General features: G+C 43.3%; 2 protein-coding genes across 4 annotated transcripts in view; one reads left to right on the top strand and one right to left on the bottom strand.

Moving 5' to 3' along the window:
• Nucleotides 1-6,918, bottom strand: part of slf1 (SMC5-SMC6 complex localization factor 1) — a 32,382-nt gene extending 25,464 nt beyond the window's left edge. The window contains exons 1-13 of one of the 2 annotated variants that reach the window (XM_035165929.2): nt 6,681-6,918; nt 6,178-6,289; nt 5,357-5,435; nt 4,977-5,202; nt 4,717-4,870; nt 3,658-3,786; nt 3,230-3,295; nt 2,575-2,721; nt 1,522-1,691; nt 1,284-1,418; nt 987-1,137; nt 626-794; nt 301-446 (exon numbers count right to left, since the gene is read on the bottom strand). In XM_035165929.2, coding sequence (XP_035021820.2) covers nt 301-446; nt 626-794; nt 987-1,137; nt 1,284-1,418; nt 1,522-1,691; nt 2,575-2,721; nt 3,230-3,295; nt 3,658-3,786; nt 4,717-4,870; nt 4,977-5,202; nt 5,357-5,435; nt 6,178-6,288 — 1,683 coding nt within the window. In that variant the 5' untranslated portion in view covers nt 6,289; nt 6,681-6,918. The remainder of the gene's footprint in view (nt 1-300; nt 447-625; nt 795-986; nt 1,138-1,283; nt 1,419-1,521; nt 1,692-2,574; nt 2,722-3,229; nt 3,296-3,657; nt 3,787-4,716; nt 4,871-4,976; nt 5,203-5,356; nt 5,436-6,177; nt 6,290-6,680) is intronic. The other variant, XM_035165930.2, reaches the window with a different exon arrangement.
• A 277-nt stretch (nt 6,919-7,195) lies between these two features.
• kiaa0825 (KIAA0825 ortholog) overlaps nt 7,196-25,340 on the top strand; it is a 118,318-nt gene continuing 100,173 nt past the window's right edge. For both annotated transcript variants that reach the window (XM_035164879.2, XM_047341073.1), the window contains exons 1-6: nt 7,196-7,578; nt 10,904-11,052; nt 19,016-19,184; nt 19,646-19,840; nt 20,046-20,231; nt 20,464-20,791. In XM_035164879.2, coding sequence (XP_035020770.2) covers nt 7,558-7,578; nt 10,904-11,052; nt 19,016-19,184; nt 19,646-19,840; nt 20,046-20,231; nt 20,464-20,791 — 1,048 coding nt within the window. In that variant the 5' untranslated portion in view covers nt 7,196-7,557. The remainder of the gene's footprint in view (nt 7,579-10,903; nt 11,053-19,015; nt 19,185-19,645; nt 19,841-20,045; nt 20,232-20,463; nt 20,792-25,340) is intronic.

Below are 25,340 nucleotides of genomic sequence, written 5' to 3' on the forward strand. Positions count from 1 at the left end.
ATGTCTTTACCATAACAATGCACAGAGGAAGAGGAAAAACTAAATGATTATAACTAGTGTATTCATCAGAAACTTTTTAAAATCAGTAATAGATTGTATTTTTTTTTATTAAATTTGTAAACTTGCATGCTCTTATTTAACCCAAATGTCACTAAATTAAATTGTAATGTTCTTGTACTGGAACAAATACTAAAGTCTTGTGGCCTACTACAGCAGGTCAAAGTGCACAGGATTGATGAGAGCAGAGGGAATGTGTTGGGTAATGAAATGAAGAAAGTACATGCATGCACCCATACACACCATTTTCTTGAGAGAGAGAGGTTCGTCTCTCACAGTGAATCCACTTCTGCAACACAGACTCCTGAATATGGCATCAGCCATCACCAACTTAAGTCTGGTGGAGGAAACCCTGATGACGACCTCTGCCAGAACCTCTGGAGACACATCTGCAAGACGCAACAGAGGAAAGACGCACAAAACATACGATGCTGTCGATTATCACTTCAAAAAGGAAAGTTTCAGGTCAGACAGATTGCATGGTTAAAAATTCAGAAGTTACAATTCTGAATTAAAAACAGATATTCTTGTTGATATTCTTCCAGGTTGTCAGCTTTTTATTCCATACCTTGGCTGACGAGAGCAAAGTGCTCTGCTAGGTCTTTCAGGCCCTTGTTCACCAGGCTCTGGTTCAGTTTGAAGTGCTGCTGACACCAGAACTCCACCAGCACAGACAGCAGGTCCAGCAGAGTGTCCGCCAAATGCAGCATCTGCGTCTCATCCGTCTCTACGTAATCCTGTAATGAAGACACGCATCAGCATCATCATCTTCAGGTTCAACATCAAGTTGTTAAAGTCTCTTGATCATGTCACATAAGACAAAACTGTCCCATTTTTACAAAAACAGATCTAAATAAACCTACTTCTGTTGTTGTTATCTGCTGGCTAATTACTAGTGAATTGCAATGCACAAGTTCCGGAGCATTTACCTCAATGGCCGCCTGTACTAGGAGCTGAGTAAGTTGTTTCACAGCTTGAGACAGCAGTGTGGAGCGCTCCCACACGGTCCAGAAGGTTCCATATAGCAAAGACCCTGATGCCGACGCCGGAGGAACTGCTGCTCCCTGAGGCACAAAATCCCTGAGCCAGAGGAAGACAGTTGTGAATGAAGGCGGGACAGAGCATCTGATCCTAATATGGTTCATTGAAGAGTGTATATTCATATCTGAGAGAGAAAAAGACGACTGCTTATTTAACACTCCCACTGTGTATGAGTGAGTCGGTACCCTGAGGTGATGAAGTGGAGCTCCCCCTGGAAGAGCCTGAGGACAAACGCCACGAGGTCACTATGGAAACGTATCAGCAGTGGCGGGGCCGGGCCGGGAAGTGGGTGACAAGTGACCTCACCGGACAGACAGTAACTGAAGGAAAACACACATATAGACAAGCAGTAGATATATGATTAGTGCATGAAAGTTTTTTTTTTTACCTGATGTCCAAACATTACAGTGACATTAGGATTACCTGATGGCCGTCTGCAGAAAAGGCCAAAGTCCCGTCTTGCACCGAGGACACTGCAGCACCTGGGCGAAATATTTCTTCACTGTGCTGGGAGCGAGCCAGGGAGGGTTCGTAAAGAGCAGGTTATTCATGACCTGCAGGAAGTTTCTCAGGAAGACAGACGTGGCGTTTCCCTGTGCAATAATGAACACACAACAACTGAAGTCTGAGTCGTTTTGATATTTGCATATACAGAAAGAATGTGTAATTACAATGGACCTGCGATGACTGTGGCAAAAAATTAAATGGCAATTAAAATGAATGAATTATACAAGCAAACATTGTTAGGTTCTTCTCATGCAAGGTTTTACTGCTTTCCTTTGATTAAATCATGTAAGCTGAACACTGGGTTTCAGATGTTAGTTGTACAAAACAGGGTATTCGATGATGTCGGCCAATTGGCTTGCTGCTCCCTCACTGCGAGCTAAACACTCATCAAAATAACGACTGTTTGCTGTCCTGGCTCCTAAATGGTGGAATGAGCTCCCCATTGACATCCGGACATCAGAAAGTTTACACATCTTCCGCCGCAAACTAAAAACACACCTCTTCCGACTATACCTTGAATAACATTTTTAAACTAACAATTTAGTAGCACTTAAATGGCACTTACTTATAGCACTTTGTAGTTTTGCTTTTTTGAAGAAATTGTACTTTCTCTATTCTTGTTGTTCTGGGTTTGTACCCTCATGGTTGAATGCACTTATTGTAAGTTGCTTTGGATAAAAGCGTCAGCTAAATGAAATGTAATGTAATGTAATGTCAATGAGGACTTAATATTTCATACACAAAACAATGTATCGATTAATCAAAAAGGGAATCGATATAAAATGGATAATTAAAACAATTATTAGTTGCAGCCCTAAATTGCACTTTAAATCAACTGACACTGAAAAAAAGAATTACAACAAAAAGGCAGCTATCCAAAGTCTCAACGGTTATAGAACCGGTAATACGGTCTTGGAGATCAAGCAGCAGCATGTGGGAGTTCCTGCACTCTGGTAATTCTGGTCCTACCTGCTGTGCGTATTCTAAGAGGGAGATCAGGTACGGCCCCGGTGGCAGCAGACCTGGAAACATAGCACTTCTGATCGAGTCCAAGGCTTCAGCGAAGAGGCCGCACTCTATCATACTACCAATGTTGCTGAAGTCTGTCTCTGTTGCCTGGAGGAATAAAAAAAAAAAGTGAAACTTTAGAGGTAAATGGGAAAGGAGGAGAAACCGTGGCACTCAAGGAGACGGATGGCAGAAAGAGGAGAGGAAAAGTGAGGGCAGAAGGGTAATGGAAATAGGAAGTGAATGGGCATTGAAGGTTCCTAGGGGTCATTTCTGACTGTCACTTATTGGCAAATAGCATATGGACTCAGAAAGTACAGAATGGAAATACATGAGCACTTATAATAGCAGTCTGACGGAGATCCACTTGGGTACAGGTATGGACAGGACGGTGGAGAGTATTGTTAATAGACCTGCCAATCAAAACTCTCAGATCGGCCGACAGTGGTAGTTAAATCGGTGACCTGCGTATGACGCTCGCTCGCTCTACATGTCACTTACTATTGAAAAGTATGACATAAAGGAAATTGAATGACCTGATCCTCCTGATGAAATACATAGTTATTTTAGAGTTGTGTAATAGCGATCAGAGCTGGGGGAATGGGGGGGGGTCTACCTGTGACAGTGGACGGTGAGGGTCATGATAACCCAGAAACTCAAGGAGGCACAGTCTCGGCCGGGCCTGTAGAAAAACACCATGTTAATAATGTCAAACACATACGAAGCAGCTAAAAAAGATCATTTCACAGTGAAGTTTGAGTGAGTTTATAAAAGTATTACTGAAAACTCCACTTAAGTGCTTCTCTGCAACATGCTTCCACACTAAAATGCGGCTCCGGCGGCAATTTTCTAGCAGATTCACCAAGTCTGACCCAAACCCAACAGGCACTTGCAACAATTCAAGTTCATAGCCCAGCCTACGTTACCGAACCTGACCCAAACCCGAAATTATCATTTATAATATTGTGCAAAGCAAGGGCAGACACATTGGGTCCGCGCAGGCTCGGGTCGGGTATCCACACTCTATTCCACACATGTACACACCTCCTTTTTGACGACATAGTCCCTGAGCTCCGTCTCCAGGTTGGAGAAGTCAAGATCAACAAACCTGGTCCTCTTCGTCTCTGTTGGATGATGATCTGTTACGTTGAAATTCATATCCACACAATTGCTCTGCCAAAGAAAAACTGGAATATTTTAGACTCTCAAACTAAAGTTAACAAAGTCGGCTAAACTTTTTTACTAAGACTCAACTCAATCGAATTGTTCCTTCTGTCTCTACTAAGTGTGAGTCCGCTGATGGGACCCTGGCTCATCTTTTCTGCTCCTGCCCCAAGCTGCTTTTGGGATACTGTATTTGTACAGTATCATAAATAGCAGAGAGCTAATCCCTGACAGTCCCTCTGTGATTTGGGGTTGCTCCAATTACTTTACGATGCTTCCTCCAGCATTACAACAACCCCTCATGTTTGCTATGATCACAGCTGATAGGGTTATTCTGAGGGAGTGGAAATCTGTTTCCTCTCCTTGTTTTAAAAATGGCTTGAAGACGTGGTTTCCTGTATTCGAAGAAATTATGTGTATGCTGTCAGGGTTCGCAAGGTTTCATAAGAGCTGGGGAAGTTTCATTTGCATGAAGAGGTGCCAGTCTGGAAACTAAATGTTTTGCTTATACTTCATTGTATCGTTTACTATCTGTATTGCATCGTGCCTGACCTTCCAGGAGTTTGTCTTTAGCCTTCATCTTGGGCCTTCCTTGGCCTTGTTAGCCATGGAATGTATTTCTGACCCTTAACCCGTTTGTTTGTTTGTTTGTTTGTTTGTTTATCTGGTTCTTATATGTGATTTACTTTGTCTTGTTTATGTTTGTTTAAGTGTTGAAGAAAGTAAAAATGTAATAAATAAAGTGTCCAAAACATATTCAAGCCAATATTTCAACAAGAAAAAAAGTTTTAATATGAACTGTTAAAGGAATAGATTTGAGCAAATTAAAGCCTTCTAAACTTGAGTACTGACTGCATTTATAACAGAGAGTTAAAAAAATAATTTAATGAGTAAAATGAATAGATGAAATCATGATGAATCCTCATAATCATGACTTACCCCAAACAGGTGCTGGACAATATGGCTCACAGGGTAACAAGGAGCGCTGTAGGACTTTGAGATTTCTATAACAGGTTTAGCCATGACATGAGTGATGGAGGCAGGAGACGGAGGAGGGCTGTTGAAAACTTCTGCCTTGCCTGCTATGAGCAGCCTGTCAAAGATTAAAGAATATACGATTATTCCACTTTACAACTTTATCCATAGATGGATTGTTTTTTTGTTTGTGTGTGTGTGTGTGTGTATGTGTGACAGCTCACCGTTTGAACATGGCTCTGCGAGTGGGCTCCTGGACCATGAGGAGGACCCTCCACCCTTGAAAGGCTCCTTTTAGTCTCCCACTGGCCACCTTCTCCCTCCACTGCCTGACGGGGTAGAAGGTGGAGGAGGCCACCGGGGATATGGTCACCTCATAGAGTCCCTCCGCAAGCCAGGAACCATTCTTAATACTTTCCAGCACATAGTCCGGAGTCACAACCCACTTTCCTGGTGGAGGGGAAGGGGGGAATTAAACAAAAATCAATGAAAGAGAGAACAGTCGTGTTGAGTCACAGAAAAGCTTTGGAAGTAGCTCAGTTAGGTGAAGAGGAATCATTTTTGAACTTTGATTCTTATTATCATAATAATCAATCTGACTGACCTGCAGCACAGGCTGCCAAAAACTTTTCACTGGACAACACCTGAGGGATGATGAGATGGGTGCTGGCATGTTGATAAACCTGGAAGACAATCATCACATCTGTTTATGGACATGTAACACACTATAATATAGACCAGACAACCGGATGTGGGTATTTATGGTATAAACCAATGATGGTTGTATTAAAGGTCTGGGCAGTGAATTTGCAATTCAAATCAAAATCATGTTCACTGTGATTAATACAGATTTATGTCAGTAGAAACTATTCCTATGCAAGAAATACGTACTTAAAATAACTTATTTTTGATGACCTTTTCATTACAATTAGCTTGGAATCGTTTAGTTGGAGGACAGGATATTAAAATAACACCATGTGATTATTACAATAGAACATTACAGGATGGAACGATACAGCAAGTGAAATTTAAGTGCAACATGGGGAAATTTAGATTATCTATCCAAGGTTATAATAACCTGTTGAAGCTTGATACAATAAAGGATTGTAGATCCTATGAGGAAAAAAAGCTACCATTAATCAATTTATTATAAATAACTCATAAAGAACAACCATTAAAAAACACTGATTTGATTCAGCTTTATGTTTACACTTTTTTCATTGTTCAATGATGTGTTAATATATAATATAGAGCCAATTGATTTACCTGGTTTTCTTTATTTGGGTCTCTAGGTTGCTTGTGAGTCTAGTAACTGACTTTGGGCCAGCGCTGTTTGTGTGAAGGGCGTCTCATAGACATAAAAAATTAAATGTATCCTTGGATGGATCGGTCAGTTCCCTCTGAACAGACGTGATCTCTACTCACCGAGCCACCTATGTATTTCCCACCCAGCTGCTGGATCCCCTGGACCAATGCTCTCTTCTTATCACGTGCCTTGATTCCAGAGATCTGAAAAACATGTGAGCTGCTCTCCATCCTGAAGAGGAAGCAGAAGGAAACACCATCACTATGACAAGATGCCACTGATAAGTCATGACTTACAATTCATGCTTTGAATGCTGCAGTTCTTGTTCGCCTGCAATGGCCTAGAATGCTTTTACAGGCAACTGGTAGAAAAAAACCGGATGAGGAGGTTTTAATTATCTTAAGTACACATCATGACATTTGGGTGTATGTTGTGTTGTGTTTGTGTTTTGCATTCACAAAATGCATGGCAACAAAGCAGGCTGCACAGTTGTGAATAAGTTCCTGCAGCATAGATGGCTTTTAATAAACTTACACTCTCATGTGTGACTTAACCACAAACCACATGTTCACTGCTCAGTGATTTCCAGTTGTTTCAAAAACACAGCTGACTGATCATGTACCTTTCTGACGCCACCGACTAATACATCTGCGTCCTCCCTCCTTCATAAAGGCGCCAAACCCCTGACCCAGTCGTCCAGGAACGTGAGCGGAGTTCAGCGCCAGTTTGTGTTCGCTTCTTCTTCAGAAGAAAGGTAAGGACACGTGGGCCTGCTTGGACTTTGCGGATTAGTTGAGTGAACAAGTGTTTAGATCCTTACGTTTCTCCACCGCCCAACTTCCATGTGTTGACAAGTAACAGCGCACAGCTGACTGTTCCAGAGACAGGGGGAGTCCACCAGACAGTCACATTTTGTTTTTAGAATTGGCAACATCCTCATGAAAATATATTTCATTAAATATACACACATTTTATATATTACGATTTATAGTATGTTAATGTTCATTATTATAGTAAAGCATATTTTAGTTAGTTATTTGGTCACAACGAACTCTATTCCCCCCCTGTTTTGTTTCATCAGCTGGTCTTTCCCATAAAGCGGAAGTTTTCAGTCTTTACTTCCGGGTTGTTGTCACGGACGCTTTCTGGGCCCGGAAACAACGAAAAATAACTGGTTATTGTACCGTTCGTTCTGATTAACGGGCATACCCGATCGATCGGTGAAATCGGTTTGATTCTGATCGAGTCTCCGATTTAAAAACCGTTCGTTGGTTTCCAGGAACGGTTCAGCGCGTTGTCCGGTGGACGTTCAGTGACAGAGTCTGATCAACTGTTCATCACAGTGACTTGTTGTTATTCTCTGGAGGTTTATTGGCTGTTTACAGCTTTGTTGTAGCTACAAGTATCTGTCACAGACAAATGTCAGCGATAAGTGACTGTAAATGACGCTGCGTATATTCCCTCCAACTGAAATGGATTAACGTCGAGACAAGAGACGAATGAAAGGAGCTTGTAAAAAGGTAAGATGCATCAATAACAGTGGTGGTGTCGCTCAGAGTAACACGTTGTTTATGTTGTGTTACATTTAGCTGCGTGGCTGCCATCTTTTAAATCACTAAATACTGCTGGCCATTAGCACCTCAGTGTGATATTCAAGCATCTGTTTGTGTCTGGTTGTAAAGCAGGTAATAGTCTGTTATTCTGCATTTATGTCAAAGGTCTCTCTCTCTCTCTCTCTCTCTCTCTCTCTCTCTCTCTCTCTCTCTCTCACACACACCCACATACACTGTTATTTATGGTTAACACCACTATGTTACAATAAAGACTATGATAATAAAACATAATTAAACCAACAGCAACATCAAGCCCTATATGGTTCATTTCCGATTAATAATACACTATTTTATTATAATCCGTTAAACATTAATTGGTTAATCCCTTTTAAGTCATCAAATTTCTCAAATCTGATAATAGAGTGTAAATCTAGTGGTTGGACAAAAAAAAACATTTTAATTTAGGTTCTTAGAAATGATGTGGGTTTCTAGACGGACTATGATTAGAGTTTGATTTACCAGCACATCAAAAATCTGATGTAGAAGATCTTGATGTACGTGTGTGTGTCGCAAAACACCACCATGAAAAGCAGGGGTAAGATTAAAAGATTTGTTGATCATTTATTAGCCATTTGACAAACTGAATCAACAACAAGCAATTGATAATCAATTAGTCATTCATGGATTAATTCTAAAAATCATAAATGAAGAAAAACTATAAAGAATAATTTCTATCTTTTGCAGATTCTAGGTTCTCACATATGGTGATTGTCTTTCTTCCTCTCCGTCAAAGTGAATATCTCTTTTGGGATTGGTAAAATTCATTGTTATTAGATTTTGTGCACATGATTGAAATTATTGTAAAGCTACTCACCGCTCTGTTGAGAACTATGCTGATATTTACTTTGTTCCGGACACATTTTTCATGCACTTATCAAAAATAACCATTCAACCTCTACTGGAGTCATGACGGCTCGGACGCAAAAAGCTGCGCAAGATGATCATCAATATTGTTTAGGTGTTTAGGTGTTTATGTAGCTGCAGTTGACTCATTGCCCAGGCTACTTTAATACTGTTGAATGACGATGATTATTCCACAATAACAGCAGTGACAAGCGATATCAGGATTAGGTCATGTATTATTCATTCCCTCAGTGTAAGCTAATCACACGGCCATTTGTTAGACGTTGCACTGTGATATTCAAACCATTTTACACAACATGTTTTAAGAGGATATTATGTCCACATATCTCCCTGTAGTAAAGAAAAAAAAAGTGACCAATACATTTAATAACATCAGTGCCTTCACATTTAGGAGAAATGACACAATACCAAAATCGGAGGATCATCACTATAAGCAAACAGGACTTACTGCACAGTGTAGCGGAGCCACGTGACTGCACTGTTACACTGAAGCCCTGCCCCCCACCCCCCACCCCCGGGGATACATGAGATAGTCCTCAGCAGGCCTGTGATTTTGGAATATGCACCTATTTAATTTATTAGGTTTCCTTTACAGCAGACTGTTAGGTATCCCCTCTAAAATAATGTTGACTTTAACTTGACATGCTCTAAGTGGCTTTAAAGCGGCGGCCTGGGGGACGTGCTGCTAAATATTTCAGGACAAACTCATTACTGTAAATAGGCCTGTGTGTTAGCAAAGCTGGGGTAGACAGGCAGCAGCGAGAGAGATAGGACAGTGTGTGTGTGTGTGTGTGTGTGTGTGTGTGTGTGTGTGTGTGTGTGTGTGTGTGTGTGTGTGTGTGTGTGTGTGTGTGTGTGTGTGTGTGTGTGTGTGTGTGTGTGTGTGTGTGTGTCTTTGCTTCTTCCAGTGTTCTAATAGCTGTGGAGTCAATGTCTCAGGCAGGAAGCGCCTGGCCCAGTTGTCCCTGTTGCAACACTGTGAAACACAGGGGCTCCTCCAACATCTGCTTTGTAAAGAGCTAATGACAAGACAATGGAGACCGGCTGATTTAAAGTATAGTACTAATGAGGCCCTGTGTGTGTTGCCTGGAAGAAGCCTGACAGAAACACACTTGCATGTACACACTCATGCTTAAGATAACAGATGATGTGTTGGCGAAGCAGGAGGCAGACGCCCAGCAGAACTCCACTGTGTCTGTAGTGTGTACACCGAAGTATGATGCCACAGACACAATTCAAAATTACACACACGCACACACACACACACACACAGGCTCAGCCCATATAATTACAATGTTGAGTTCCTAATCCATGGATTGAAAATCTTCTTCCCTCTCAGTAATGGCTGTGTATAGACCCGTTCCCCGACTGTGGCGCAGAGGGAGCGTGATGATGAGGGGAAACAGTATGAGAGAAGAAGAGAGGGGAAAAACAATAAAGGACAAGCTTAACTGGTGAGGCTGTCAGCGGAGGAAAATAATATTTGTCCAGCTGGACAGGCCTCCCTTTGTGCACGCTAAATGAATGTTGAGTTTCCTGTCTGCCCTGTCAGGGAGAGTGGCATAGACTGTACGCGGCGGCGTAGAAGCGGAGCGGAGTGCGGGGAGCTGTTTGGAGTTTGACAGGGATTATTAAAATCAGAGCAGATGACGAGGAAGGGCTGAGAGGCGGAGTGTGAGAAAGCCAAATTGACACAGACACTCTCCATTACCTTCCACTTGACTCGTGTTGATGACAGTGTTGATATGAGACCCAGCAACGCGGCACCGGCATGGGATTGGCTGTTAGCATGAGCGTTAAGCACCATAGGGTACAGGGGGTGGCCCCCGGTTCTGAGAGACGTAGAGAGATGAGCTGTTTATTTAAAGCCTTGACTGAAGAGCATCTCACCTCATTGTTTATTTATTTGGTCTATTTTTTCCCCCGGTGTTAACTCACTACAGTGTCAGTAGGTGGAAATGGTTAGAGGCTGAAGCAATGAATTTTGATCAGGGGTCTCGTCCTTCAGCAAATGATTTTCCGAGGAGAAGAGGAGGGGAACTGGAAGAAACTGTTTTTGTTGATGATAAGCTTCCCTTTGTTTCGGGCCTTTCGGGTGCAATTGATTTGTGCCTCCTAATAAGACGCCTGTTTGAGAAAATTTCAAATTATTATAGACCACACGACTGTGGGAGTGTAAATGTTTGTGTGGATAGTTTCTTGACAGACAACTATGATTCCACAACAGGCCAGATCATGCAGCCGACTACAGCTTTTATTGAATCCTGACACCAGTGCTGTCTTTTTCATTTTGTTTCATGAACGTGTACGCGACTTGTACGATGTTTTTATTGTTCTAAACCCTCTATATCTCTTCCTCTCTCTCTAGATCCTGTCCCTGCAGAGCAGTATGGAGTGGCCCGCTGACTTTCCTGACGACCACGCCTCTGTAGAGCTTCTGGTTCCAGGGGTTTCCAGTGACCTGGACTTTGATCAGTTCATAAAAGACACAGAGGAGAAACTGAGTCTCAATGCCAGGTCAGTCAGAGCAGTAAAAGCATTGACTTAATATGCCATTCTCCAATCTGTTTTCATTTTCTTCCATTAAAATAGTTCTGGCACTTCTTCTTTCTTTGAATTTCATATCCCCACATGATGGCGCGTCGTCAACAGTAATGTGGGCGTTGTACCAGACCATTGTGGGGATGGAAGGAGCTGAGCCGCTAGGCAGAGCTTTCGATTGACCAAATCCGACCATCTCCTATAGTCACAAGATGGCTAATACAAGCAACCAACATTTGTTTTCTCCACCGGGTGGCTGGACTCAGCCTTAGAGATACAGTGAGGAGTTTGGACATCCAGAGGGAGCTCGGAGTAGAACCGCTGTTCCCTCAAATCAAAAGGGCACAGTTGAGGTGGTTCGGGCATCTAATTAGGATTCCTCCTGGGCACCTTCTATTGGAGGTTTACCGGGAACGCCCAAGTGGGAGGAGACCCAGGGGAAGACCCAGAACGCATGGAGGGACTACATATCCCATCTAGCCTGGGAGCGCCTCGGGATCTACCAGGAAGAGCTTAAATAACGGATGGAACACCTTACATAGCCGGCTGCTTTGACCCGATCTTGGATAAGCAGAAGACAGTGGATGAATGGATGGATGGATCCCCACATGATTTTACATAAGACTCACTGTGTAACAGTTAGTTTAAGGGTTAGGGGGGTTTAGGGTTAGGGGGTTAGGATTTTTTTAATTCAGGAAAAGACTGATTTGTTTCTACGATTTTCAGGTGAACGGCAGGAAGCACAGTGCAATATAATGTGAGGCTCAGAATGACAAAACAGGCACAATGATGAATGCTAAACAGTAAGTTTGGCAAAACATAATTAAACCCTCGCTTTTTATTTGGTGGGTTGTAGTACATCTCAGTCGATTTTCACAACTATGGAAATTGTTTTTTTTTTTGGAACTGTACAAAGAGTAAGGGGAAAAAAAGGCTCACTCTGATACTGGGGGAAAACAATCTCAGTTTTTTTATGCTGACTACCACTGCGAGAGGTGTGCAGGCAGCAGCAGGTGTGATTTTAAAGAGAGGAGCTACCTGCATGACTGACAGACTTAAAAAAAAACAGCAGTAATATTGTTTACAACTGTGGCAAGCGGAAGTGTCCACAAGGTAGAAATATGATTTCATGATTAAAATCAGAGAGACTCCATCCACCACACCATAGATCGTGTGTGTTGGACTGAATTACTTTCTTCTCTGCCTCTCTATCTTTATTGTTACTCCACACAGTTCAACCGTGTCAGTCTCCCGAATGAAGAATGTTCAATTCACCTATCACAGACAAATAAGAAGAGTGAATGGTAAATGTTATCACACTTTGTTGCCTTTTGTCACCTTTAGTGAGCTTAAAAAAGAATCCTCTGAAAATGCCTGCTATCAAAAACATCAGAATATTGAAAATGAATAAAACTTTTCATTTATTATAACTGGATTTGATCTTGATTGAAAGGTAATTTACTCCAAAGTAATTACTTTGGAGTAAAAGGGTGAAGGACACCTACTAAGCAAGCTATATGCAACCTTTTGTGGCCCCATACCAAGGGACAGGTCTAGCAGGGTATTTTTTTCTAGATATGCAGTATAGACACAAGACATTAAGTGTGTCTGTGGCAGCAGTGCGGAATAATACGAGTTAAGTTTATTTCTGTGACTGTGTGTTCTTGAATCTGAAATGTAGTAATTAAATCCAAAGTGTTACTACAAGTGACTCTGAAACTAAAGTAAATGTTTCCGCAGCTGAACAGCCTGTTTGTAGAATTCAGACATATTCGCACAATGTGAGGAAACAATGTGAGCTGACGATGAGCTGTCATTTCGCTGTGCACCGTGCACGAAAACGGAATATATCCTCTCGATTCTGCGTTGTCATCAGATTGTCTGCTGCAACATTGAAAATATATAAGCCTTGCAAACATATGGTTGTTCACAGGGATACATCTGACCACCTGCATGTACAGTAGTTGTAGGAGTTGGACCAACAACTTTATTCCAGGATAAGTGTCTTGTCTGATTCAGCCTAAACTGGATATTTCCCAATAACCTGTTTTTTCCCCCCCGAGTCTGTAAATATGATCTGTTGGATTTAAACCATCATTGAGGACTTTCAGTGAAATAAAATAGTTTCCAGGCTTGTTTGTTGTTTGACGGAGATTTGTCCTTAGAAGTAGGAAGTGAATTTCCTACGCTGAAAAAATGCAGTGTGAAAGCTGAGCTGCTGAATCACGATGGAAATGTCTGAAGTCTCAGTTCTGACTTATTTCTCTCTGTGCTCATGGTTGAGTGGATTTGGGATGGTTGCACTAAGGAGCCTCTGGATGGAGACACTCATCAGACTGTAAGACTCAGTTTACAGTAATCCGAAACATCTATGGTCAAATATGTGATAACCTACCGTGAAAGACGAATAATTTATAATAATTTATGATGGTTTCATTCAATTAACTACCTGAACAATTCTGAAATCCTATGTTATGGAAGACAGTGCAACGTAGAAACTTCAATTTGACTTTTTCACTGAAGACTGAGAGATACATGTCTATCAGTGATGGCAGATGGGGATAGTGTGAGATGGAGACATGGGGGCGAAGACAAAGAGAAATCTATATTTTAGGTCTTTTATCGTTTGTGGCGTTTTGAGGCTGAGGGCAGATGATGAAGGACAGGCTAAATGTAGCAAGTGAACAAAGCCTCACTCTGGCACCATTAGTGTCTGGGACTCATCCCTTCCTCACTCTATCTCTCCGTCTCCCTCCCCTTCCCTCTCTTTCTTTCCTTCCTCCTTCTAAATGGGAACATAATAATTGAAGATTCCACATCTTGAAACGAAAACCCTTGGGTAGGTAATTCAAGGCTTATTACCGAGAGGCCGGGCCATTTTTCTGCTTTCTAAGCATTAAAGGGTTATTTTGTGTTCCTGCAGATGGGAGAGGGATAACCATTATGAGAACAAAGCGTCCGGATAATGGAGAATGGGGCTAAAAATAAGGCAATCCTCCTCTCGCCGTGGGGGACCACTGGTCAGTATCTCTGTCAGGCTGCGGCTAACTTCCTCCCAGACTACTTCAGGACAGCGCTTTTGCTATCAGCGCACATCCAGGCGAACAAAAACCTCACAGGACCTCCCTCTGGCTTCGACCAGGGTGGGCTGTAGACCTACACGCACCCAAACACACATCCACAGCTCGCTCACCTGATGCCTAATTGACTTATCAGAGTCTGGGACAAATTACGGAAGTGCAGGAGAGGAAAGGGAAACCGAGAGATGGGGCTGCCCATACCCCGTGAAGGACTTCAGCCAGTTTGTGGGTCAGAGTGACTGGCCTGCTCCCACTTCTCAGATGTCAGAGATTTTCCTAAGAGCTGCTCCCTAATTGAAAGAGATTAAGATAGGCTGACAACGGAGCTGGCTCCCCCAAATTGAAATGCTGTAATCCATTAGTTTTCATCAGATGGGACAGTGGCACGGTGCAGGGTTGGGTAGGGAGTGGGGAGCGGGGGCCACCAGGAAAAGACCTCTAATGAAGTGTCAGTACAGGCCTGCAGACTGCAGACAGGCCTCCAGTTTCACACTGACAAGGCAAATGGCTCTCGCTAGTCGGCTGCCAATCTTGATCAGGTTACAATACCAATACTTTTAAATCTGATTCTCTCTGTGTGTGTGTGTGTATGTGTGTGTAAGTTTCAGATTTTCATGATTTTGCACAAGTGTGCACGCAGGTGGAGCTGTGAGTCTGCCATATAAACATTGTGCACGGTTCCCTTTCAGCGAACAAAAATACTGATCTGTATAGTCCCTGCAGTATGTAGCTGATTTTGTGTTTAGCTGTGCGTGACACGTGTGTTAAGTTAGGATATCAGCTGTATCGGTTCTCCGGTATCATTGGCTGGGCCGGGTGGCTGGGGGGCTGAGGGCACTAAGTGGGCGATGGACTGGGCCAGGACGGGATCTGTTTTCAGCCTGTTCATTCAAGCCCCATTCACTCCCTTTCCCCCTCGCAGAATGGGGCCCTTTGATGGAGGGAGATATTTTGTTCTCAGGCGGCTGGTTTGGCACCGACTGGAGCTGGGGCTTATTTGAAAGGGATCTTCCTGCCCCTGTTGCCTCCCATCCCCCACCACCACCACCACCCCGCCTCCTGCAGGCCAGCGGAGGGGAGCGGAGCGCGACAGACAGACAGCCCCACAGCAGCCCACCCACGTTAAATTAATTCTGACAAGGAACTTAAGATAACGTCAAAGCGCTGACTAATCGCGGGATTGGGTTTCTGTAAGTCAGGGAGCTGTGAAATGTGCCATCATATCTAATAAAAGACCTCCGGTTGCTCCCTTTCTCTCTCAGCGGTGGTGAGGGTTGGGGGGGAGCACGGTTGCGGTGTCGACTGTCTAGCTAGCCCGGTCTGAAAAACAATTAGATTTCACTTTAGCAGCAAAAGAGCAAACGTGTGTGTGTGTGTGTGTGTGTGTGTGTGTGTGTGTGTGTGTGTGTGTGTGTGTGTGTGTGTGTGTGTGTCAGTTAGGGTAAGATGATTGACATGTTTGTAGAGGGGCCTACAGAATCCTTTCCTTCCAGTTTCCTCTCCCCTCTTTTCTCATTCTGCGAATCCTTTGTCGATTTCCTCTCCTCCATTTTTGCCATTACGGGTCGGTCCATTGTCGCCTTGACACGGAAAGTTGAATGGTTTTATTTTCCATGACTGCTCCTGTTTTCCACCCATTTTTACCCTCCTCTTCTCTCATTCCCTTTTCTGTCTCTTTTCCTCGGCGTCTGAGCTGTTTGCCGGTGGAAGTCATCAGGTTCGGAGCTAATCCCGCCGAGTTGATTAGGCTGCAGGTAGCTTTCACTCCGGCGGGCAAAAGGTCGCAACATTGTAGAGAGCTGGATGGACTCCTTGACACAGGCTATCCACGTTGACTTTATAACTTACAGCGCATGGCCCTAAGGAGGTGTAATTGAAAGGCGAGAGTGAAGAAAAGGAAAATCTGGAAAGTTTTGAGGAGAGAGGATGAAAGGGGGCTGGCACGGTGGGGAGGAAGAGGATGTGTGTGTGTGTGTGTGAGAGGAGACACAGTTTGAAAACGTATCTGAAGCGAGTGCTGTTGCTGTAGCCATTAGAGTACATTGTTTTGATGGGTGAAGGCAAGAGTGAGATGATTGGAAGTGGAAGGAGTATAACAGCCTTAGAGCCATTCTACCCCCTGCTTTAGTCTGTGGCCTCACATGGGTTTTACTTTCATTTTCTGTTGCGTTCAGATATGGCTAAACTGAGTCCCAGAAACGGCAGTAATATCTATCTCAGTCCTGCATTGGCTAACAAGGTGGAAGTCCTGTGAAGCTGCAGTTTAGTCTGACCTCGACTCCGCACAGTTTATGTGCACCTACATTTTCTGTTTTTAATGAACTTCAGAGAGTCGGGGAAAAGTGCGCTACAGATGGAAGCCCATTCGAAACCTGCTGTCTATGTGAAGTCCTGGGGTAGAGCCCAGAACGAACATCCATGTTTATGACGCACTATAAACACACATACAGTGCTCGCTCCTGTCATTTAGTCTGCAGCAGGGTTTCATTGCAGGACCTGGCACGTGACAGAAATCAATGTTAACATTCGAATTTAGAGCATTTCTTACTTCTGCTTTTACTCTTAAATGTATTTTTTTCTTCTCGTCCTGAGTGGCCCTTTATATAATGGTAGAGAAATTGTTATTTTAAGAGAAATTAAACAGAAACTATTTTTTTTCCTTTGGAAAAGTATTTGCTATTCTTCTGAACAAAGCAAAGTCAGAGGTCAAACAATCAAACCAACATCTGAACAGTCCTTTGTGTTGTTTTAAAGTGTTGTGTATTTACACACAATGCAATCGTCCACCCTGAACCACACTGGTCTTGCTTGGGCCTTGTTGTGTGAGTGGCAGTGCATGTGAGCATTGAGCGAACCTAGTTTTTGCATGGATTAAGCATTTAAGGTGACACCTTTCTTTTACAAAGTTGAAATAGCATGAACATGAAAAGTAATACAGAAACACGGGGTAAAGTGAAAAGAAAGATGAATGACAAAGTCTTTTAAAAGTTCTGCACTTGTGATTCACACAAAAAAACACACCAACTGTATCAGAGTTTCTCTCCGTCAGCAAGTTGGTGTCAAGAGAGTAAAGTGAGATGCATCATTTGACCCAAAGAGGAAGAAGTAGTTTAAGGAGAGCACCGTATAGCATTAGGCGATGTTCAATCTAGAGGATAGTGGTTTGAAACAGTCTATAACATTTTATCCCTCCCCGTTTTTCCCCCCACTGAAACCAAAGTGTATCAGATTGAACGGTTATTTAATGTGTTGCCATTGTAAGACATCTGGATGCGTTCATGGCCCAGGAGCAGGCAGGAGGCAGTTTATAGACCTGCAGTCGGGGATGAGCTGTCTGACAGAGGAAAGAAAAGGCACTTTGGCTTCATGCACACACACACACTCACAAGCGTTTGGGAGACAGATATGTAATGGTTACTAATTCATATTTGCATTATCTATTGATTATTTGCTTCAAGATTCACTTTATTTCCATTCACACCACACTAGTGGGCAGTAGAACGACTGAGTGTATTGGTGAGGTGTGTGTGTGTGTGTGTGTGTGTGTGTGTGTGTGTGTGTGTGTGTGTGTGTGTGTGTGTGGGGGCGGGGGTAGAAATTAGAAATGTTTATTTGATAATACAAGAGTTGTTTTAAAAAGCTACCAAAACTGTCAAAAAAGTACTGTGAGGTTCAAACTGTCATTCATTGATCTTGTCATTGTCATTCATCTTCTTTTCTTAGGTCGATTGTCCAATTTATAAATTGTCAGCATGCACCACCACACACACACACACACCCATTCCACATTGTGCACAATACACACCTATGAACACAAAGTCACACATGGACACAAAAGCGACATTCACGACACCATAACATGTTTAATTATGCAGGTATGTTAACCCCCCCTCACACACACACACACACACACACACACACACACACACACACACACACACACACACACACACACACACACACACACACACACAGTGTCTTACATCGATAAATATATATGCATAGATTTGCATGGAAATGACTTAACATGTCGAGCCCAAAGATGTCATTTCTAATCTGTCATATTAAAGGGGAAAACGGAATAGCTGATGCAGTGTCTGTTAAAATCAAAAGAGCTGTGTTTGTGTTATTTGTGTATGTGTGTGTGTGTGTGTGTGTGTGTGTGTGTGTGTGTGTGTGTGTGTGTGTGTGTGTGTGTGTGTGTGTGTGTGTGTGTGTGTGTGTGTGTGTGTGTGTGTGTGTGTGTGTGTGTGTGTGTGTGTGTGTGTGTGTCAAAGGGAAGAGTAAGACGTGAGACGGCAAGAGGCGTGCGTCTCAGATGCCTGCCAATGCCTGTAACACCACTTCACACCAGATGCTTAGCACGCACTCACACACTGATATATCGACGTCTGTGTTCATTACTGTTGATGCTCCGGTATCTGTCACGACACAGAGTGAGGGGAAAATCCAAATGTGCTGTGCTGTGTCGGGTCCGTGTTTGTCTTCAGTGTGGTGTACGTGTGTTATCGTGGTTGTGGGGTGACTGGTTTCCTGTGTTGATCCCCTGGGTATGTTCGGGTGCACGTAATCTTTCAACAGTCTCCTCACTGGACCCAGCGGATTCTGACAGTCTTGTTCAGTCACAACTGGGGTAGAGGAGGAGTTTAGATGAACATGAACATGTTGACTTTGTGCTGGTAAACACGCACATAGGAGATCATCAGATGGGCCGGCCCTTTCGGCATTTTATTCCTTTCTGTTGGTGTCGGGGGTTAAATACAAGCAGAAAACACACACAATGGCCACTGTGTTTTGTAAGTTAGCAGTTATTTAGCTTATTTTTATAACTCTTAGACTTACTCATCTTGTCCACTCAGCATTGAACAGCAGCTGAAGGAGATCCAGGCCAAAATGGGAGCCTCCCGGGCGGGAGAATGCCCGCCGAGCCCGTCAGAGTGCCTCCAGTGGTTCAACCTCAGAATGAACAACAGTGTCAGGCCTATCACTGCAGGACATGAAGAGTTCATGGACTTCCTCAGAGCTTTGGTAATGTGATAACACTCAATGATGATGATGATGATGATGATGATGATAATAATAATGCTTTTTGTTTTAGATATTTCACAGATAATGAAACCTATAGCAAATCGTCGTTTTTATTAAAATGAGGAATCTAGAAGACTGATAACTGATTGTGGTTGATGATGTTGATGATTATGATTTTATCAGTGTGCTGACATCCCTGAGTATCCTCAATTTTCCAATTAACTGCAACAATATTCTGTTATTAACATTTAACTATCAGTTGATCTGCAGCCCTGTTTATTAACAAAACAGAAAACCCCATAGCTGGTTAATATATTTTGAGGACCCTTCACACTCTGACTGGATGGGTCAGTTCTGCATTGTTGTGATTTTTACTCACCATAAGGAACTTTTTCTTCTTCCCTCAGTGAAATAAACATCTTCATTCTTTCTCTTTCTCTTTCTCTTTCTCTCTCTTTCAGCAACAGTACCTGCGATCTGAAGAAGAGGGGAGAGAGGAGGTGACCCTTCAGCTCCTGCTGCATCTCTCTTCCCAGTGTGGCGTCTGCTTCCCTTGTACCCCTTCCTCTTCCTCCTCATCCTCCTCTCATCACCCTCACCCGACCGCCTCCTCCATCCCGTTGGTACACACAGTCAGAGATGACGCTTCATTAGAGGTAATACACCAATTTTGATACCTCCCTATATTTAATTTGGAATCGGTTTAATTTATTGAATGGCTAATTCAGCAGCTGAATCTATTTTAAATGAAAATGTACGAAGCTACCACATAAGATACGAATTCATATAAGTCCTAAATGGATTGTTGTTGTTTCTTTAATTTATTTTCGAACTTACCCTTCATTTTATCATTTCTTTAAGTTCCAGGAGGTATGGGATGACGTGCGTCTCCACTTACGCTGCCACCTGCTGGACCGGCTGTCTTCCCACAGTCCAGAACATCCTGGACCCACACAAATGTCTATTCTCTCCATCCCTGAACGAGTCCAGTGTCTGCAGCAGCTGTTATGTCTTTATCCTGAATCTGAAGTGCTCACACATTACCAGGTACTGGAAGATATGAAAAGGAATTTAATTTTAAATATTTTATAAATGTATCAATGAATTAAATTACAATTTGTGTTTAAACACAAATTTCCACTATAGGTGAGTGATGAACTCGGAGTGTAGGTGTTTTAGTAAATTGCAGGTGAATACTGTCAATTTGCAGAACCAGTACGTTACAGTTGTCTACAAGTGATTTTTCGATGACAGTATTATTTTGATTTTATTCATCCAGGGCCTGAGAAGCCAATCTGTGCAGGTTATCCTGCACTCGACCCTGAGCTCCAGCCCAGGCAGGGAGACTCACGGCTTTGACAGACTGGCTCTGGGTTTCCACTCTGCGATCCCAGCTCTGACTCAAGCGCTCACCGAGGAGCTCCAAGTCCTTTCCAGACTAACAGAACCACACACCGTCCTCGGCTTCCTTAACGCAGCTTACTTCGGCACCGTGGCCCGAGAACTGGCCTCGCTGGTGGAGAGAGAGTGTGAGATGGCCCTGAGGGACAACACCACGATCAGCGGCAAGATAAAAAAATATTCAGCCAGGTCTCGTGCAACTGTGGGTAAGATGCTCTTTTTGGATATTTTTATCTGAGAGTAATTTCTTTTTTTTCTCTCCTTATGCTTCTCAGAGTTTACATGTAGATGTGCTTCGCTGCTGTTTTCTTTCCTTCTGTTTCTTTTTGCTCCTCAATAATGTCAAGATTTTCTCCCTCTCCTCTCCATTTTTACTTTTCTGCTACTTTGCAACTGTAGTGTGCAGTGATCTGAGCCAGAGCCAAGGCCTCTGTAAGTGATTGTCAGTAACTGCTGTTCCCATTGTAATTGCTTTCTTTTTACTGCCCTCTTTCCTGTCTGCCTCACTTTCCTCTTTACCAACAAAAAGAGAAGAGCAGCATTTACCGGGCCAAGGCTTCTTTTAAAACTACTTCTAAACACTATTTACCACATACTTTATTCTTGACTGAGGTGACCTCGATCCCAAGAGAGGTCCAAGCTATGTTCACGGTTTGGCGACAGTGAGTTAATTCACTTCTTTACCTTGAACCTTTGGCTATATGAACTGTCCCATCCTGGCAAAATGATTTTAGTGTTGACAACCATCGTTTTTTTTTATCCTCTTTACAAAATAAAGTTTATTAAAACAAAGCACAAGAAGGGCAGAGCAGCAGCAGCACCTTCACACAACCCCATGACCTTAAGGTGCAGAAGGGAAACTGATTAATCGCAACCTTCCTCTTACTTTTGAGCAGTGATAAAGCCGCGTAGAGAGAACAGCAGGGGGCTGAGAAAGAGTTGGCACACGGCTTAAAGCAAGGTTCAACTTTCTCCTGACCTTGTTACACAGTGGGATGAATATTTGAGAGGGAAAAAAAGAACAATATAAAGAAGTACTTTTTAATATTTGCCTCTAATGCAGAATGTGTCACTGTGACGGAACATGCGGCGATGTTATAGACTGGGACTCGAGACGAGCGCATACCTTCACACGCTGTGTCACTTTTGATATTTAATTTCTCCCCTATTCTTTGTTTGTTTCATATTGGCCTATTTACGGCTTGCTGAGGGTAAAGATTCACAGTGAAAAAAAGTGTCTGAGCCATTGTTTACTTTTTTAGAAATGGTGCACATGTCAGTTTCCCTGCGGAACGGGGAGAGGAGTGCTTTTACATCTGCCATTCTTCGATAAACACACCACCAGCCTTGGTTCTTTTTTCCTCCACTCGCTCCCTCCCTCCATTTCTCTCTTTCCATCTCCCTCTCTGGTTTTTACTTTGCCTCTCCTTAAACGTGAGATGAGAGGAGGCAGCCAGGATAATTGGCCATGCGTCAGTTGGGCTGTTTGATCACGTAACGTGGCGGAGGCTACACACCTACGTGCCGCTCAACAAACCGTCAAATGTAGCACCGGAGGCAGAACACGGCTCCAAAGGGAGCGGGGGACCCGTGCTGTGTAATGATCGTAAAATGGAGCAGTTTTGCCTGTGCTGGTTTTACGTGTGTGTGTGTGTGTGTGTGTGTGTGTTTGTGTATGTGTGTGTGTTTGACTATCAGCTGCAACACAGCTTTGAGGGCTACAACTGGGATTACATTTTTGTGTTGTTCGTGTTTTAAGTCCCCCCCCCCCAAAACAGCTCAAGAATATCCACCACCCAAACGCCCGTGGCTCCTAAAGAGCCAAAGCTTGAACATTAATGCATAATCTGCTTTCACACTTTACTGTCTATACTATATGTTACGCCCATAATTGTCAAGACAATTATAACAGTGGTTTTAAAAAAAAAAGTGATTGTGAGCATCCAATGACTCTTTAGATCTCCTTTGCTCCTTCCCCGCTGTGTTATTGTTTATTTCTGCACAAGAGGCAGGCGGTAGGTATATTTTGATAAGAGCCATGCCGGGGAGACTGTGCGGGCTCCCAGGGGAGCAGCACTGTCTGTAGCATCAGCCACTGTCAAACCACTGAACCATTTAACAGCGTTCATGGCGAGATCTGCCTCCTCTTTTAACCCCACCGACTCAAAGGTAGGCTCTGACATTGTACCTAGACAGATGTGAAGGGTCTCAGCCCCCGCTCCCCGACCCCCACCGCCCCCCCATTTTTTTTCCCTCCATCCCTCCCGCGTTCACTTCCTCTCTCCTTTTCTTTTCTTGTCTTTTCCCCATTTTCCTGTAGTTTTCCAAGTGTAATGGGGTGAGCAGTGAGACTGGGGAGTGTGCTCGACAGGTTGGCTGGTCAGGAACAATACAGGCTTTAAACCTCACTGACACACCTCACTGAGTCTGCAGGCGAGTGGTTGGGCCAAGGCTGCATGTTGGCGTGTGTGTGTTTCTGTGTGCATGTGTGTGTGCATGTGTGTGTGTGTGTGAGAGAGTGTGGTGGTTTTTGCCAAAATAAAATAAAAATACTGAAATTTAAATAGTTTCAGCACCCTTACACTAAAATACATGTTGAAGGCCAGCCATACTTTTCAACAATCATCCAACTCTCTAACTTCAAGACTTTGTAAATTAAAACAGAATAAGTTATATTAGTTTATTATATTATATTTAATTTATGATATTAGTTATACTTACATATTAGTTATCGAATTACACATTTTAGCCAGTTATTGCTCCTGTTAACACAAATATTAGTGACCAGAATCTGGATAAAGTTGGAGGAGATGACACCAGAGCAGACAAACCACTATTTCCAAAACCATGTGCTGTAGCACATTTTAAGTATGTTACCTTTTTCTTCCAGCGCTTAAGTGAGTGGCTCTGTGGTTGAGTGTGCATGTGTGCACGTGTTTTCAATCACCTTTGAGCATGTGTCATGTGCATATGTCTGCCCATTTGTCTGTGAGTTGATGCCGGTGTGTGCACTAATTGCAAGCTTACACAGAAAATTGCGTGATCAAGAGTCATTTAATACCTCCCTTTTAAAAATGCGCTATTAAATTTCCATATGGCATCTGTCATTTGCATATGCATGCATGGGAGATCCGTGTTTTTGTAGGACATCAAAAGATTCCCTTCCAACTTCTCTGCATACACACACACACAATCTATTCCCCAACAATCGACCACAGGGGTGAAGTCGAGGTTGTGAGTTTCTGTTCAAACACTTTGCAGCCCCATTCTGATAGCAATGATTTGAATTCCACTTCCACTAATTTCCCCATATGACGACGTCGGCAGCTCCCTATAGATAAAAAAGGATTGAGTTAGAACATGTATAGCAAGCACATTCACCCCCACCGCGCCCCCACCCCCCCCCACTCCCCCTCCTCGCCCTTTCTGGCTCTTTGAACTCTTTCTTAGAGAAAGCACAGCAGCCTATTCAGCGGGGAGAGAGGTTCTGTAGTGATGCGAGATAGCTAGGCTGAGGCTCTGACTGGCATTGGAGGTGCTTGTGGGGATTGAGGCTACTTGGGAATGGCGTTTGTTAATATTTAATAAGAGCAGCTCCTCACTAGATCATATCTCTGCCTGAGTTTATACACACTGTCAGCCAGGGACGTGCACCCGCATGCTGCCATGTAATTATGTGCAAGGTAGGAGGGTTTGTGTGTGTGTGTGTCTGTGTACATGTGGCGTGATTCTTCCAGTTTATGGATGATTCTTTTTCATGCCGCCCTCTTCCTGTCCTTGTGGATGCTGATAAGGCCTTGTTTAAGAAAGTTACCACACAGAGCAAGTGGTTGTTTACTAATCTTAATGAAAAGAACTGGATCTTTGCTTTCTGGCTGTGTTCACGTGTGTGTGTGTCAGTGTTCATTTTCTCTAAATCATGGCTCCAATGAAATCACAGAAAAGAATATGTTTCATGGCCCTTGAGAATGTGTATTATGCGTGCCATTTATTTTTCCCCCCATTTCCTCCGAGTGGTCACAATAGCTTTTGTGTATCACTCTTGAAAAGCTCAAGGATATGAACATTTTCCTGGCACCTTCTATTGAGAAGGCGCATACAAAAATGGCTGGCTTATTGAGAGCAGCCAGCACTGATGAAGAGTAAGTGTGATTCGCCTAGGGCTTGAAAACAATAATGCGAACAAGGACACTAAACAAGTGGGTTTTAATGAAATGCTCCCATCAAGACAATACATTCCTCCGTGTTCTTCAGCCAGGCTGCTTGGTTCAAGTATGCGGAGGAAGGAAATCTTAACCCCTATCACACTGTCACTGCAATTTCCCCCACAAAGAGAGCCAAAAACAAAGACAGACACAGAGGAGAATAGAGAAACAATTATAAAGCAGGAGAAGGCTTGTCCTGATTCTCTGTCACCACAAAAACACCACAATCACAGCTACACCTCCTCCTTGGGAAGGCGACTTAATTGAGATATCAAATAATGCTACTTTCCCCTTTGAAGGGCAGGTGGCCCCTGCTGTGGACTGGTTGGACAGCACCCAGGGATAGTGCCACAAGAGACTAGGGCTCGGGTGGTTTGTGTGTGTGTGTCTGTGTGTGTGTATGTCTGCGTGCACGTGTCAGAGTGTGTGTTGGGGAATCACAGCAGGAGGCCTCCCATAATAAGGCTGTCTTAGCGAGCAGTGGGCCGCAACTGACGAAGAGGACCCCAGCTGTCACAGGGCCTGGCAGGCGGTCCACAGTGGCTCATAG

The sequence above is a fragment of the Hippoglossus stenolepis genome, chromosome 9 (assembly GCF_022539355.2).
Source record: "Hippoglossus stenolepis isolate QCI-W04-F060 chromosome 9, HSTE1.2, whole genome shotgun sequence".
Taxonomy (NCBI): domain Eukaryota; kingdom Metazoa; phylum Chordata; class Actinopteri; order Pleuronectiformes; family Pleuronectidae; genus Hippoglossus; species Hippoglossus stenolepis.